This window comes from Manacus candei, unplaced genomic scaffold, assembly GCF_025592945.1.
Source record: "Manacus candei isolate 608988 ecotype Guabito, Panama unplaced genomic scaffold, ASM2559294v1 h1tg000435l, whole genome shotgun sequence".
Lineage (NCBI taxonomy): Eukaryota > Metazoa > Chordata > Aves > Passeriformes > Pipridae > Manacus > Manacus candei.
This window is the reverse complement of record NW_026138483.1, coordinates 1-15,778: the sequence shown is the minus strand read 5'-3', so window position 1 is coordinate 15,778 and position 15,778 is coordinate 1. Positions and strand designations below refer to the sequence as shown.

Here is a 15,778-nt window from a genome sequence, read left to right as displayed (position 1 = left end):
CACCTCTATGGGGTCAGAGCCCCCACAGCCCCCCGGTGCCCCCACAGCCCCCAGCAGGACACGCGGGAGGCGTCCACAGGGCACGACACCGGCACCTGGAACGGGCTCTCTGGGAGAGAAGGGGGTGTCCTGAATTAATGGGGGGCACGTGTGGGGTCACCTCTATGGGGTCAGAGCCCCCTGAGCCCCCCTGAGACCCCTGGTGCCCCCACAGCCCCCAGCAGGACACGCGGGAGGCGTCCACGGGGCACAACACCGGCACCTGGAACGGGCTCCCTGGGGGAGAGGGGGGGTCCTGAATTAATGGGGGGCACGTGTGGGGTCAGACTTATGGGGTCAGAGCCCCCTGAGCCTCCCGGTGCCCCCACAGCCCCCAGCAGGACACGCGGGAGGCGTCCACAGGGCACGACACCGGCACCTGGAACGGGCTCCCTGGGGGAGAGGGGGGGTCCCGAATTAATGGGGGGCACGTGTGGGGTCACCTCTATGGGGTCAGAGCCCCCAGGACCCCCCAAACCCCTCCAGGACCCCCCCAGCCCCACCTGGGACCTGGTGGCCGCCGTAGGTGACGTTGAGGCTGTAGGTTCCGGGCTCATAGGGGATGTACTCCACGGAGCAGCCCCCCAGGACCCCCCAGAGCCCCTCAGAGCCCCCCAGGACCCCCCAAACCCCTCCAGGACCCCCCAGAGCCCCCCAACCCCCCCCAGGACCCCCCCGGCCCCACCTGGGACCTGGTGGCCGCCGTAGGTGACGTTGAGGCTGTATGTGCCGGGCTCATAGGGGATGTACTCCACGGAGCAGCCCCCCAGGACCCCCCAGGACCCTCCAGGACCCCCCAAACCCCCCCAGGACCCCCCCAGCCCCACCTGGGACCTGGTGGCCGCCGTAGGTGACGTTGAGGCTGTAGGTCCCGGGCTCATAGGGGATGTACTCCACGGAGCAGCCCCCCAGGACCCCCCAGACCCCCCCCAGAGCCCCCCAAACCCCCCCAGGACCCCCCCAGCCCCACCTGGGACCTGGTGGCCGCCGTAGGTGACGTTGAGGCTGTATGTCCCGGGCTCATAGGGGATGTACTCCACGGAGCAGCTCCCGTCCTTGTTGTCCGTGCAGGACATCTTGGCCTCCGAGGGTCCCTCCACCGCCAGCCCCAGGCCCCCCGTGCCGGCACCCCTGGGTGGGGGGCACACGGGGGGGGTCAGGGGGGCACCCCCAGGGAACACAGAAGGGGATGGGGGAGGAAGAGGTTTGGGGTACAGGGATGGTTGGGGGTCAGCAGGGGGAGAAATTGGGGGAGAGGAAGAGGTTTGGGGTGAGCAGGGGAAGGAACTGGGGGGGGAGGAAGAGGTTTGGGGTACAAGGATGGTTTGGGGTCAGCAGGGGGAGGATTTGGGGGGGAGGAAGAGATTTGGGGTCTGGGGATGGTTTGGGGTCAGCAGGGGAAGGATTTGGGGGGGAGGAAGAGATTTGGGGTATGGGGATGGTTTGGGGTCAGCAGGGGAAGGATTTGTGTGGATCTGAGGTGTCCCTGAGTGGATCTGGGGTGTCCCTGGTGGGATTTTGGGATTTGGGGTGCCCCTGGTGGGATCTGGGGTGCCTCTGGTGGGATTTTGGGATCTGGGGTGTCCCTGAGTGGATCTGGGGTGTCCCTGGTGGGATTTTGGGATTTGGGGTGTCCCTGGTGGGATCTGGGGTGCCCCTGGTGGGATTTTGGGATCTGGGGTGCCCCTGGTGGGATCTGGGGTGTCCCTGGTGGGATTTTGGGATCTGAGGTGTCCCTGGTGGGATCTGGGGTGCCCCTGGTGGGATCTGGGGTGTCCCTGGTGGGATTTTGGGATCTGAGGTGTCCCTGGTGGGATCTGGGGTGTCCCTGGTGGGATTTGGGGTGTCCCTGGGTGGATCTGGGATGTCCCTGGTGGGATCTGAGGTGTCCCTGGTGGGATCTGGGGTGTCCCTAGCAGGGTCTGGGGTGTCCCTGGTGGGATCTGGGGTGTCCCTGGTGGGATTTTGGGATCTGGGGTGTCCCTGGTGGGATCTGGGGTGTCCCTGGTGGGATTTTGGGATCTGGGGTGTCCCTAGCAGGATCTGGGGTGTCCCTGGTGGGATCTGGGGTGTCCCTGGTGGGATTTTGGGATTTGGGGTGTCCCTGGTGGGATCTGGGGTGCCCCTGGTGGGATTTTGGGATTTGGGGTGTCCCTGGTGGGATCTGGGGTGTCCCTGGTGGGATTTTGGGATCTGGGGTGTCCCTGGCGGGATCTGGGGTGTCCCTGGTGGGATCTGGGGTGTCCCTAGCAGGATCTGGGGTGTCCCTGGTGGGATCTGGGGTGCCCCTGGCCCTCCCAGCCCGGGGGTCTCACCGTGTCTCCACGGTGAACTTGTTGGGCTGGTTGGTGGTCCCGCTCTGGATGCCGGGCCCGTGGACCCTCACCCGGGCGGGGTCACAGCCCTCGGTGACGGGCACCCGGAAGGGGCTCAGGGGCACGGGGGTCCCGTCGTACGTCACCTCCACCGTGTGCAGGCCTGGGGAGAGGGGGGCACCGTGAGACCCCTCAGCCCCCCTCAGCCCCCCTGAGCCCCCAGGACCCCCCTGAACCCCCCGGAGCCCCCACGAGCCCCCAGGACCCCCCTGAGCCCCCCTGAGCCCCCTGAACCCCCCCTGAGATCCCAGCACCCCCCTGAGCCCCCACGAGCCGCCAGGACCCCCCTGAACACCCCCTGAGTCCCCAGGACCCCCCTGGAGCCCCCAGAGCTCCCAGGTCCAGCAGAGGCCCCAAGAAGGGGGTCCCTGGGTGGGTGGGGGTCACAGGTCAACCCCCAGAGCCCCCACGTCCAACACTGGCCCCATGAAGGGGCTCTCTGGTCAGGTGGGGGTCACACAGGAGGTCTCAGGTCACCCCCCAGAATCCCCAGGTCCAACACAGACCCCACGAAGGGGCTCCCTGGGTGGGTGGGGGTCACACAGGGGGTCACCCCCCTGGGGTCAGAGCCCCCCCGGGCCCCCCCAGCTCACCCTCCTCGTAGGGGGTGTACTCCACGTGGTAGGTGCCGTCCCCTCGGTCCTCCACGAAGGTCTCGGTGACGTTGCCGGAGGGGTTGGACACGAGGGTCTTCACGTGGGGCCCCCCGGCCTTGCTGAGCGCCCGCGCGTCCACCTCGAACTCCGTCACGGCCTCGCGGAACACGCCTGGGGGGCGGGGGGGCAGGGGGCAGCCCTTCATATCCCTTCCCATCCCATCCCATCCCATCCCATCCCATCCCATCCCATCCCATCCCATCCCTTCCTTTCCTATCTCATCCCATCCCTTCATATCCCTTCCCATCCCTTCCTATCCCATCCCTTCCTATCCCTTCCCATTCTCTTCTCATCCCCTTCTCATCCCATCCCTTCCTATCCCTTCTCATCCCATCCCATCCCATCCCTTCTCATCCTTTCCTATCCCATCACATCCCATCCCATTCCCTTCTCATCCCATCCCTTCCTATCTCTTCCCATCCCATCCCACCCCACCCCATCTCATCCCATCCCATCCCATCCCATCCCATCCTTCTCATCCTTTCCTATTTCATCCCCTTCTCATCCAATCCTTTCCCATCCCATCCCATCCCATCCCATCCTCATGGTCTCACCCCTGTGGGTCTCACCCCCCAAATTGACCCTTGCCCTCCACTCTGGGCCCAAACACCTTCCCCTCACCTGTGTCACCCCGGTGGTGTCACCTCGGTGGTGTCACCCCAGACTCACCCTTGCCCTCCACTCTGGGCCCAAACACCCTCCCCTCACCTGTGTCACCCCGGTGGTGTCACCTTGGTGGTGTCACCCCTTCACCCCAGTGGTCTCACCCCAGACTCACCCTTGCCCTCCATTCTGGGCCTGAACACCTTCACCCCAGTGGTGTCACCCTGGTGGTGTCACCCCTTCACCCCGGTGGTGTCACCTTGATGGTGTCACCTTGGTGGTGTCACCCCTTCACCCCAGTGGTCTCACCCCAGACTCACCCTTGCCCTCCATTCTGGGCCTGAACACCTTCACCCCAGTGGTGTCACCCTGGTGGTGTCACCCCTTCACCCCGGTGGTGTCACCTTGATGGTGTCACCCTGATGGTGTCACCCCTATGGTCTCACTCTCACCCCGGACTCACCCTTACCCTCCACGCTGGGCCTGAACACCTTGACCCCGGCAGTGTCACCCTGGTGGTGTCAACCCCTTCACCCCAGCAGTGTCACTTTGATGGTGTCACCCCTATGGTGTCACCCTCACCCCAGACTCACCCTTGCCCTCCACGCCGGGCCCGAACACCTTGACCCCGGTGGTGTCACCCTGATGGTGTCACCCCTATGGTCTCACCCCAGACTCACCCTTGCCCTCCACGCCAGGCCCGAACACCTTGACACCGGCGGTGTCACCCCTTGACCCCTATGGTCTCACCCTCACCCCAGACTCACCCTTGCCCTCCACGCCAGGCCCGAACACCTTGACGCCGGCGGTGTCACCCTGGTGGTGTCACCCCTATGGTGTTACCCTCACCCCAGACTCACCCTTGCCCTCCACTCCAGGCCCGAACACCTTGACGCCGGCGGTGTCACCCTGGTGGTGTCACCCCTTGACCCCTATGGTCTCACCCCAGACTCACCCTTGCCCTCCACGCCGGGCCCGAACACCTTGACGCCGGCGGTGTCCCGGGCGGGCTCCACGCGGACGGTGCTGGGGAAGTGCGGCACGGGCTGCCCGCCGTACTCCACGGTGATGGTGTACACGCCGGGGCTGCGCGGGGTGTAGGCGATGGTGTAGGTGCCGTCGCCGTCGTCCTCCACCCGCACCTCGGCGCGGGCCCCGGCCTCGGAGGCGATGCCGATGGTGAGCTCGGCGGTGCCGGCGCGGCTGCAGTCCACGCGGAAGCGCCCGGGCTGCCCGGCCGTGGCCCCCTCGAGCCCCGGCCCCTCGCAGGTCACCTTGGAGGGGTCGAACTGGGGCCGGACGGGCGCGCGGAAGGGCGAGCCGGGCACGTGGGCGCCGGCGAAGAGGATGTTGATGTTGTAGTCGCCGGGCTCGGTGGGCAGGTAGGACACGGAGCAGGTGCCGTCGCCGTTGTCCAGGCACTCGATCTTGGCCTCGCAGGGCCCCTCCACCGTCAGCCCCAGGCCCCCCGTGCCGGCCCCCTTGGTGTCGATGGTGAAGGGGGCCGGGACCCCCGCCAGGCCCCCCTGCAGACCCGGCCCGAAGGCGCGGACCTGGGGGGGAAACGGGGGGGTTGGGAGGGGGGTGATGGGGGACACCCCAAATACAGCCCTACCCCAAATACAGCCCCACAGGGTCCCAAATACAGCCCTACCCCAAATACAGCCCTACCCCAAATACACCCTACCCCAAATACAGCCCCACCCCAAATACAGCCCCACCCCAAATACAGCCCCACCCCAAATACAGCCCTACCCCAAATACAGCCCTACCCCAAATACAGCCCTACCCCAAATACAGCCCCACAGGGTCCCAAATACAGCCCTACCCCAAATACAGCCCTACCCCAAATACACCCTACCCCAAATACAGCCCCACCCCAAACACAGCCCCACAGGGTCCCAAATACAGCCCTACCCCAAATACAGCCCTACCCCAAATACAGCCCCACAGGGTCCCAAATACAGCCCCACAGGGTGATCCCAACACCCCCACCCCAAATACAGCCCTACCCCAAATACAGCCCTACCCCAAATACAGCCCCACAGGGTGATCCAACACCCCCACCCCAAATACAGCCCTACCCCAAATACAGCCCCACCCCAAATACAGTCCCACCCCAAATACAGCCCCACAGGGTCCCAAATACAGCCCTACCCCAAATCCAGCCCCACAGGGTCCCAAATACAGCCCTACCCCAAATCCAGCCCCACAGGGTGATCCCAACACCCTCACCCCAAATACAGCCCCACAGGGTGACCCCAACACCCTCACCCCAAATACAGCCCCACAAGCTCACCCCAACCCCCCCACCCCAAATCCAGCCCCGGGGGGGTGACCCCAACACCCACCTTGGAGGGGTCTGTGGGGGGCACGGCCTCGACGGGGAAGGGGCTGCCGGGCACGGGGACGCCGTCGTAGGTGACCTCGACGCTGTAGGGCCCCTCCTCGCGGGGGATGAAGCGCACGAGGCTGTTCTCGGGGTTCAGCCCCGGCTCCACCGTGCAGGGCACCCCCTTCCTCGAGGGGCCCGTGATCCGAGCGCCCACCTTGCCCTGGCCCCCCGCGCCCTTCGACTTCACCGTGAACTCCTGGTCCTTGCCCACCTCCAGCTCTGCAGGTAGAGGGGGGGAGAGGTTGAGACTGGGGGGGCAGAGGCTGAAATTTGGGGGGGAGAGGTTGATATGGGGGGGTAGAGATTGAAATTGGGGGGTAGAGGTTGATATGGGGGGGGTAGAGATTGAAATTGGGGGGGTAGAGGCTGAAATTGGGGGGGTAGAGGTTGATATGGGGGGGTAGAGGTTGATATGGGGGGGTAGAGATTAAAATTGGGGGGGTAGAGATTGAAATTTGGGGGTAGAGGCTGAAATTGGGGGGTAGAGGTTGATATGGGGGGTTGAGACTGAAATTGGGGGGCAGAGATTGAAATTGGGGGGGTAGAGGTTGATATGGGGGGTTGAGATTGAAATTTGGGGGTAGAGGTTGAATTTTGGGGGATAGAGATTGAAATTTGGGAGATTGAGATCGAAATTGGGGGAGTAGAGGCTGATATGGGGGGTTATGGACTGAAACTGGGGGGTAGAGGCTGAAATTGGGGGGTAGAGGCTGAAACTGGGGGGGTAGAGGCTGAAATTTGGGGGGTAGAGGTTGAAATTTGGGGGGTAGAGGCTGAAATTGGGGGGGTAGAGACTGAAATTGGGGGGGTAGAGACTGAAATTGGGGGGTAGAGATTGATATGGGGGGTAGACTGAAATTGGGGGGGATCCCCCCCAGCCCCAGGGAAGCCCCCTAAGAACCTCCAGCCCCAGGGGCCCCTCCAGCCCCAGAGAACCCCCTGGTGTCCCCCCCCAAACCCCAAGGATCCCCCCCAGCCCCAAGGACCCCCTGGTGTCCCCCCTCCAACCCCCAAGGATCCCCATCAGCCCCAGAGGACCCCCTGGTGTCCCCCCCCCTGGCCCCAGGAGACCCTCCCCAGCCCCCAGGAAGCCCCCAGACCCAGGACCCTCCCCAGGTCCCTCTCAACCCCCCCTCATGTCCCCCAGGGACCCTCCCTCAACCCCCAAGGATCCCCCCCAGCCCCCAGAGGACCCCCTGGTGTCCCCCCCCAAACCCCAAGGATCCCCCCCAGCCCCAGAGGACCCCCTGGTGTCCCCCCCCCAGCCCCTGGAGACCCTCCCCAGCCCCCAGAGAACCCCCTGGTGTCCCCCCCCAAACCCCAAGGATCCCCCCCAGCCCCAGAGGACCCCCTGGTGTCCCCCCCCCTGGCCCCTGGAGACCCTCCCCAGCCCCCAGGAAGCCCCCAGACCCAGGACCCTCCCCAGGTCCCTCTCAGCCCCCCCCCCCCAGGCCCCCCCCCAACCCCCAAGGATCCCCCCCAGCCCCATTGCCCCCCCCCAGACCCTGAGGACCCCCCCCAACCCCACAAGACCCCCCAGCCCTTGAGGATCCCCCCAGTGTGTCCCCCAGGAATCCCCCCAGTGTGTGTCCCCCCCCCCATGTCTCCCAGCCCCCCCCCAGCCCTTGGAGACCCCCAAAGCCCCCCCCAGGACCCCCCAAATCCCCCCCCAGCCCCCCCTTACTGTCGTCCAGGCCGGAGATCTTGATCTTGCCCAGGTCCAGGCTGGGGGTCACCCCCACACTGAAGGGGCTCTTCGGGATCGGGTCCCCCCCGTAGGTCACCGAGACCCCCAAATTACCCTGGGGGGCGGAGGGGGGGTTGGGGAGGGCTCAGGAGGGGGATCACAGCCCCCCCCTCCCAACACTGCAAAGGGGGGGACTCTATAATGGGAGGGGGGGTTTTTTGGGGGGTGCAGAGTTTGGGGGGTTCGGGGTTTTGGGGTCCCTCACCTGCTGGATGGGGGTGTGTTTGGGGGTGTGTTTGGGGGTGTTTTGGGGGTGTGTTTTAAGGGTGTGTTTTGGGGGTTTTGGGGTCCCTCACCTGCTGGATGGGGATGTTTTGGGGTCCCTCATCTGCTGGATGGGGGTGTGTTTGGGGTGAAAGGGGGTGTTTTGGGGTTTTTTGGGGTCCCTCACCTGCTGGATGGGGGTGTGTTTGGGGGTGTGTTTGGGGGTGTGTTTGGGGGTGTTTTGGGGGTGTGTTGGGGGTGTTTAGGGTCCCTCACCTGCTGGATGGGGGTGTGTTTGGGGGTGTGTTTGAGGGTGTGTTTGGGGGTGTGTTTGGGGGTGTGTTTGAGGGTGTGTTTGGAGGTGTGTTTGAGGTGTTTTAGGGCCCCTCACCTGCTGGATGGGGGTGTGTTTGGGGGTGTATTTGGGGGTGTGTTTAGGGGTGTGTTTGGGGGTGTGTTTGGTGTGTTTGGGGTCCCTCACCTGCTGGATGGGGGTGTGTTTGGGGTGTTTGGGGCCCCTCACCTGCTGGATGGGGGTGTGTTTGGGGTGTTTGGGGCCCCTCACCTGCTGGATGGGGGTGTAGGTGACCGTGTGGGTCCCGTCCAGGTTGTCCTTCACCTCCAGGTCCTTGACGGCCTCGCCCTTGCCGGGCCCCGTGACCTGCACGTCCAGGGGGGCCCTGCCCCCCGCCTTGGCGTTCACCGTGAAGTGGGTGGGTTTCCCCAGCTCCACACCTGAGAGGGGGGGTCGGGGGGGCGTCAGGGGGGTCCCCAAATCCCCCTCAGACCCCCCCAACCCCACCCCGTGCCCCCCAGACTCACCGGAGCGGCTCAGCCCGGGCCCCTCGGCCTTGACCTTGCTGGCGTCGTGGGAGGGGTCCACCTTCACCCGGATGGGGCTGGTGGGGGTGGCCTGGGGGGACCCCAAAATCAGACCCCTGTGCCCCTCTGACCATCCTGCAGCCCCCCCTGGAGCCCCTTCTGCAGCCCCCTGAGCCCCCCCGAGTTCCCCCAGCACCGTGATGGGGCATGGGCTGGGCATGGGGGGGACCCCAAAATGAGCCCCCTGTGCCCCAAAATGAGCCCCTTGTGCCCCAAAATGAGCCCCTTGTGCCCACAGATCAGCCCCCTGTGCCTCAAAATGAGCCCCTTGTGCCCCAAAATGAGCCCCTGTGCCCACAGATCAGCCCCCTGTGCCTCAAAATGAGCCCCCTGTGCCCCAAAATGAGCCCCCTGTGCCCCCAATCAGCCCCCTGTGCCCCAAAATGAGCCCCCTGTGACCCAAAATGAGCCCCTTGTGCCCACAGATCAGCCCCCCGTGCCCCAAAATGAGCCCCCTGTGCCCCAAAATGAGCCCCCTGTGCCCCACAATGAGCTCCTGCAGCCCCCACAAGCCCCCAGCCCCACCTAGTCCGTGAACAGCACCGTGATGGTGCAGGGGCTGGGTATGGAGGTACCCCCAAAATGAGCCCCCCCGTGTCCCAAAATCAGCGCCCTGTGCCCCAAAATCAGCCCCCCAGCCCCCAGAGCCCCTCAAGCCCCTCCTGGTCAGCGAAGAGCACCCACGATGGTGCAGGCCCCGGGCCCACAGGGGTGTATTTGTATGTACAAAACGAGCCCCTTTTGACCCAAAATCAGCCCCCTGTGCCCCAAAATCAGCCCCCCAAAGGTACCTGAGCCCCCCCAAAGACCCCCCCGAGCCCCCCCAGCCCCACCTGGTCAGTGAACAGCACCACGATGGTGCAGGCCCTGGGCCCACAGGGGTGTATTTGTATGTACAAAACCAGCCCCCCCTGAGCCCCCCAGTGCCCCCTGTGCCCCAAAATCAGCCCCCCAAAGCCCCCCCGAGCCCCCCCTGAGCCCCCCCGAGCCCCCCAGCCCCACCTGGTCAGCGAAGAGCACCATGATGGTGCAGGCCCCGGGCCCACAGGGGTGTATTTGTATGTACAAAACAAGCCCCCTGTGCCCCAAAATCAGCCCCCCTGAGCCCCCCAGTGCCCCCTGTGCCCCAAAATCAGCCCCTCAAGCCCCCCCAAAGCCCCCCCGAGCCCCCCAGCCCCACCTGGTCAGCGAAGAGCACCATGATGGTGTAGGCCCCGGGCCCGCCGGGCGTGTACTTGACGGTGAAGGTGTCGTTGTCGTTGCGCACGATGTCGAAGTCGATGTCGGCCTCGGCCGGGCCCACCACGCCCGGGGCACATTTGATCCCGATGCTCACGTCCCCTGGGGGAAAACGGGGGGGCTTCAGCACCCTGGGACACCCCAAACACAGCCCGGGAGCCCCAAAACACGCAGGGACCCCCCAAAACACACCCTGAGAGCACCCGGGACCACCAAAACACCCAGGACCCCCCAAAAGACATGTTGACAGTGTCCAGGAGCCCCAAAACACCCAGGACCCCCCAAAACACACCTGGACAGCTCACAGGACCCCCAAAAACACACCCTGAGAGCTCACAGGATCCCCAAACCACCCAGGACCCCCCAAAACACACCCTGACAGCTCCCGGGACCCCCAAACCCTCTCGGACCCCCCAAAACACACCCTGACAGCTCCTGGGACCCCCAAAACACACCCTGACAGCTCCCCAATCCCCCTCCCAGCCCCCTAAAGCCCCCCAGCCCCATCTCCAGCCCCCCAAAGCCCCCCAGACCCATCTCCAGCCCCCCCCAGAGCCCCCCCCGAGCCCCCCCCCGTGCCCACCCTGGCCGGCCTCGCTGCAGTCCACGGTGAAGTAGGTGGGCTCGTGGGCCTTGAGCCCCGTCTTGGCCACGCCGGGCCCGTAAACCTTCACCTTGTGGGGGTGGCTGCCGGCCCCCACCCCCACCTGCAACGGGGACGGGCGTCAGCGGGACCACCGGGGACGGGGGACCCCCCAAACCCGGGTTTGGGACCCCCCCCGGGGAGATGGGACCCCCCAAACCCGGGTTTGGGACCCCCCGGGGAGATGAGACACCCTAAACAGGGGTTTGGGATCCCCCCGGGGAGATGGGACCCCCCTAAACACGGGTTTGGGACCCCTCAGGGAGATGGGACACCCTAAACACGGGTTTGGGACCCCTCAGGGAGATGGGACACCCTAAACACGGGTTTGGGACCCCCCCCGGGGAGATGGGACCCCCCTAAACACGGGTTTGGGATCCCCCCGGGGAGATGGGACACCCTAAATATGGGTTTGGGACCCCCCCGGGGAGATGGGACCCCCTAAATATGGGTTTGGGACCCCCCTCAGGGAGATGGGACCCCCTAAATATGGGTTTGGGATCCCCCCGGGGAGATGGGACCCCCTAAACATGGGTTTGGGACCCCCCTCAGGGAGATGGGACCCCCTAAATATGGGTTTGGGATCCCCCCGGGGAGATGGGACACCCTAAACACGGGTTTGGGATCCCCCCGGGGAGATGGGACACCCTAAATATGGGTTTGGGACCCCCCCCGGGGAGATGGGACCCCCCTAAACACGGGTTTGGGATCCCCCCCGGGGAGATGGGGACACCCTAAACATGGGTTTGGGACCCCCCCGGGGAGATGGGACCCCCCTAAACCCGGGTTTGGGATCCCCCCGGGGAGATGGGACACCCTAAACCCGGGTTTGGGACCCCTCAGGGCAGGTGGGACCCTCTAAACCTGGGTTTGGGACGCCCTTGGGGCAGGTGGGACCCCCCAAAACACAGGTTTGGGACCCTCCCCAGGTAGGTGGGATCCCCCTAAACACAGATTTGGGACCCCCCTGGAAAGGTGGGGACCCCCCTAAACCTGGGTTTGGGACGCCCTTGGGCAGGTGGGACCCCCCAAACACAGGTTTGGGACCCTCCCCAGGTAGGTGGGATCCCCCTAAACACAGATTTGGGACCCCCCCTGGAAAGGTGGGACCCCCCTAAACCTGGGTTTGGGACCGCCCTGGGCAGGTGGGACCTCCTAAACCCAGGTTTGGGACCCTTCCCAGGCAGGTGAGACTCCCTAAACCTGGGTTTGGGGACCGCCCTTGGGCAGGTGGGACCCCCCCTAAACCCAGGTTTTGGGACCCCCTCAAAAACCAGGTTTGGGGACCCCCCCCCCGGGGAGATGGGACCCCCCAAATCCAGGTCTGGGACCCCCCCCTGGGCAGGTGGGATGCCCTAAATCTGGGTTTGGGACCCTCCCCAGGTAGGTGGGACCCCCCTAAACTTGGGTTTGGAAACCCCTTGGAAAAATGGGACCCCCTAAATCTGGGTTCAGGATCCCCTTGGGCAGGTGGGACCCCCCCAAACCTGGGTTCAGGACCCCCCCAGACACAGGTTTGGGACCCCCCCATCCCCCATTTTTGGGGTCCCCTCTCACCCTGAAGGGGCTCTGGGGGATGTTGACCCTCCCCAGGACCCCCCAATCCCCATTTCTGGGGTCTCTCCTCACCCTGAAGGGGCTCTGGGGGATGGTGACCCCCACAGACCCCCCCCATCCCCATTTTTGGGGTCCCCTCTCACCCTGAAGGGGCTCTGGGGGATGTTGACCCCCCCCCAGGACACCATGGCCGTGTGTTTGATGGGTTTTTTTGGGGTGTAGGAGCAGCTGAAGGGTCCCGTTCCCGTTGTCCTTCACCGACACGTCCACGGGGTTCCCCTCCGAGTCCTGGGGGGGGAAAAAGGGGGGTCAGGACCCCCCAAAACCCGCCCTGAGACCCCCCCAAATCCACCCACACCCCGCTGGGACTCCAAATTCCCCCCCATGGCCCCTCAGCCCCCCACCAAGGGGGTCCCAAATCCTCCTGGTGTCGCCCCAAAATCGCCTCAGATCCCACCTGGAATGGGGAGGGACCCCTGAAATCCTGTGTAAAGACCCCCCCAAATGTCCCCAAAGAAACCCCAAATCCCCCCCATCCCCCAAATCCCTCCCACAGCCCCTCCAAGTCCCCCCCAGTGCCCCCAAATCCTCCATTCCCTGAACTCTCCCAGAGCCCCTCAAATCCTCATCCCCCAAATCCTCCCACAGACACCCCCAAATCCCACATAGACCCCCCAAATCCCTCTAACAGCTCCCCCAAATCCCTCACAGACCCACCAAATCCTCCACAGCCCCCCCAAATCCACTCCCAGCCCCCCTAAATCCTGCACAGCCCCCCCAAATCCCTCACAGATCCCCCAAATCCACTCCCAGCCCCCCCAAATCCCTCATAGGCCCCCCCAAATCCCCCCATAGACCCCCAAATCCCTCCACAGCCCCCCCCAATTCCTCCACAGCCCCCCCAATCCCTCACAGACCCCTCAAATCCCTCACAGACCCCCCCAAATCCCTCACAGTCCCCCCCAAAATCACCCCACAGCCCCCCCTCAAATCCACTCACAGGTCCCCCAAACCCTCCACAGACCCCCTTGAATCCCCCCAAATTACCCCAAAATCACCTCACAGATCCCCCAAATCCACTCTCAGCCCCCCCAAATCCCTCATAGCCCCCCCCAAGTCCCCCAGAGCCCCCCCCAAATCCCATTGGCAGCTCCCCCCAACCCCTCCACAGACTCCCCAAATCCCCCCAAATTACCCCAAAATCACCCCCCAGACCCCCTAAATCCCCTCCCCAGCCCCCCAGAAGCCCCCCTCACCTGCATCTGCACTTTGAGGGGTCCCTTCCCCCCGTTCTTGGCGTCCACGGTGAACTCGGTGGGTTTGTTCACCGAGACCCCCGACTGCTCCAGCCCCGGCCCGTGGGCCTTCACCTGGGGGGCACGGGGGGGGTTCAGGGGTTTGGGGGGGGATTTGGGGGCAAAAGGGGGATTTGGGGGCAAAAGGGGGGGAAAAGGGGGGTTTGAGGGGATTTGGGGGGGAAAAAGGGGGATTTGGGGGTGTTGAGGGGGGGATTTGAGGGGAAAAGGGTGGATTTGGGGGGCATTTGGGGGGGGGAAAGGGGGGATTTGGGGGTGTTGAGGGGGGGATTTGAGGGGAAAAGGGTGGATTTGGGGGGGCATTTGGGGGGGGAAAGGGGGATTTGGGGGTGTTGAGGGGGGGATTTGAGGGGAAAAGGGTGGATTTGAGGGGCATTGGGTGGGAAAGGGGGGGATTTGAGGGAAAAGGGTGGATTTGGGGGGGAAAAAGGGGGATTTGGGGGTGGAAAAGGGGGATTTGGGGGTGTTGAGGGGGGGATTTGAGGGGAAAAGGGTGGATTTGGGGGACATTTGGGGGGAAAAGGGGGGATCTGGGTGTCCCTGGGGGTCTGTGAGTTGTTTGGAGGGTCTGGGGGGGTCCCACCTTCTCCAGGAAGGAGTCTGGGGGCAGGGGGGCCATGAAGGGGCTGTGGGGGGCTCTGTGATGGGGTTTTTGGGGTCCCACCTTCTCGGGGAAGGAGTCGGGGGGCGCGGGGTCACGTCGGCCATGAAGGGGCTGTGATGGGATTTTGGGGGGGTCTGTGATGGGGTTTTGGGGGGGTCTGTGATGGGGTTTTTGGGGTCCCACCTTCTCAGGGAAGGAGTCGGGGGGCACAGGCCGCACGTCGGCCATGAAGGGGCTGTGGGGGGGATCTGGGGGGTCTGTGGGGGATTGTGGGGGTCTCTGATGGGGTTTTTGGGGTCCCACCTTCTCCGGGAAGGAGTCGGGGGGTGTGGGCTGGCACGTCGGCCATGAAGGGGCTGTGATGGGATTTTGGGGGGGTCTGTGATGGGTTTTTGGGGTCCCACCTTCTCGGGGAAGGAGTCGGGGGGCGCGGGGCCATGAAGGGGCTGTGGGGGGGATTTGGGGGGGATTTTGGGGGATTTTGGGGGTTTTTGGGGTCCCACCTTCTCCGGGAAGGAGTCGGGGGGCGCGGGGCCATGAAGGGGTTGTGATGGGGTTTTGGGGGGGTCTGTGATGGGGTTTTTGGGGTCCCACCTTCTCGGTGAAGGAGTCGGGGGGCGCGGGCCGCACGTCGGCCATGAAGGGGCTGTGATGGGATTTTGGGGGGATTTGGGGGGGATTTTGGGGGTTTTTGGGGTCCCACCTTCTCGGGGAAGGAGTCGGGGGGCGCGGGCCGCACGTCGGCCATGAAGGGGCTGCCCCGGATGTCCTCCCCGTCGCAGAGCACGTGCACCGCGTACGGCCCCCGGCTCCGTGGGCCAGTAACGCACCGAGCACGAGCCGTCCCCCCCGTCCGAGCACTCGATCCGGGCCTGGGATGGGCCCTCCACTGAGAAACCTGGGAAAGGGAACCACAAATCAGCCTGGGAGCACAAAACACACGGAGAAACCTGGGAAAGGGAACCCCAAATCAGCCAGGGAGCACAAAATACACCGAGAAACCTGCAAAGGGAACCCCAAAATCCACCGAGAAACCTGCCAAAGGGAACCCCAGATGAGTCAGGGAGCACAAAATACACGGAGAAAATTGGGAAAGGGAACCCCAAATGAGTCAGGGAACACAAAATCCACTGAGAAACCTGGGAAAGGGAACCCCAAATGAGTCAGGGAGCACAAAATACACTGAGAAATCTGGAAAGGGAACCCCAAATGAGTCAGGGAGCACAAAATCCACCGAGAAACCTGCCAAAGGGAACCCCAGATGAGTCAGGGAGCACAAAATACACAGAGAAATCTGGAAAGGGAACCCCCAGATGAGTTAGGGAGCACAAAATGCACTGAGAAACTTGGAAAGGGAACCCCAGATGAGTCAGGGAGCACAAAATACACGAGAAAATTGGGAAAAGGACACCAAAGTCAGCCTGGAAGCACAAAATCCACTGAGAAATCGGGGAAAGGGACCCCAAAATCAGCCCTCACTGAGGGTCCCAACATCATCCCTGAGCCCCCTCCCCTCCC

At 64.4% G+C, this 15,778-nt stretch overlaps 1 protein-coding gene across 1 annotated transcript in view; it reads right to left on the bottom strand.

Moving 5' to 3' along the window:
- The window catches only part of LOC127465575 (filamin-A-like), a gene marked incomplete at both ends in the record, with an annotated part of 31,790 nt that extends 16,236 nt beyond the window's left edge, over positions 1-15,554 (bottom strand). The window contains 16 exon segments of the mRNA XM_051776084.1: positions 1,010-1,170; positions 2,355-2,517; positions 3,008-3,181; positions 4,629-5,226; positions 6,025-6,287; positions 7,753-7,870; positions 8,585-8,754; positions 8,842-8,932; positions 10,082-10,242; positions 10,724-10,847; positions 12,484-12,573; positions 12,575-12,628; positions 13,597-13,710; positions 14,964-15,059; positions 15,061-15,262; positions 15,400-15,554. Coding sequence (XP_051632044.1) covers positions 1,010-1,170; positions 2,355-2,517; positions 3,008-3,181; positions 4,629-5,226; positions 6,025-6,287; positions 7,753-7,870; positions 8,585-8,754; positions 8,842-8,932; positions 10,082-10,242; positions 10,724-10,847; positions 12,484-12,573; positions 12,575-12,628; positions 13,597-13,710; positions 14,964-15,059; positions 15,061-15,262; positions 15,400-15,554 — 2,734 coding nt within the window.
- Positions 15,555-15,778: the final 224 nt, after the last annotated feature.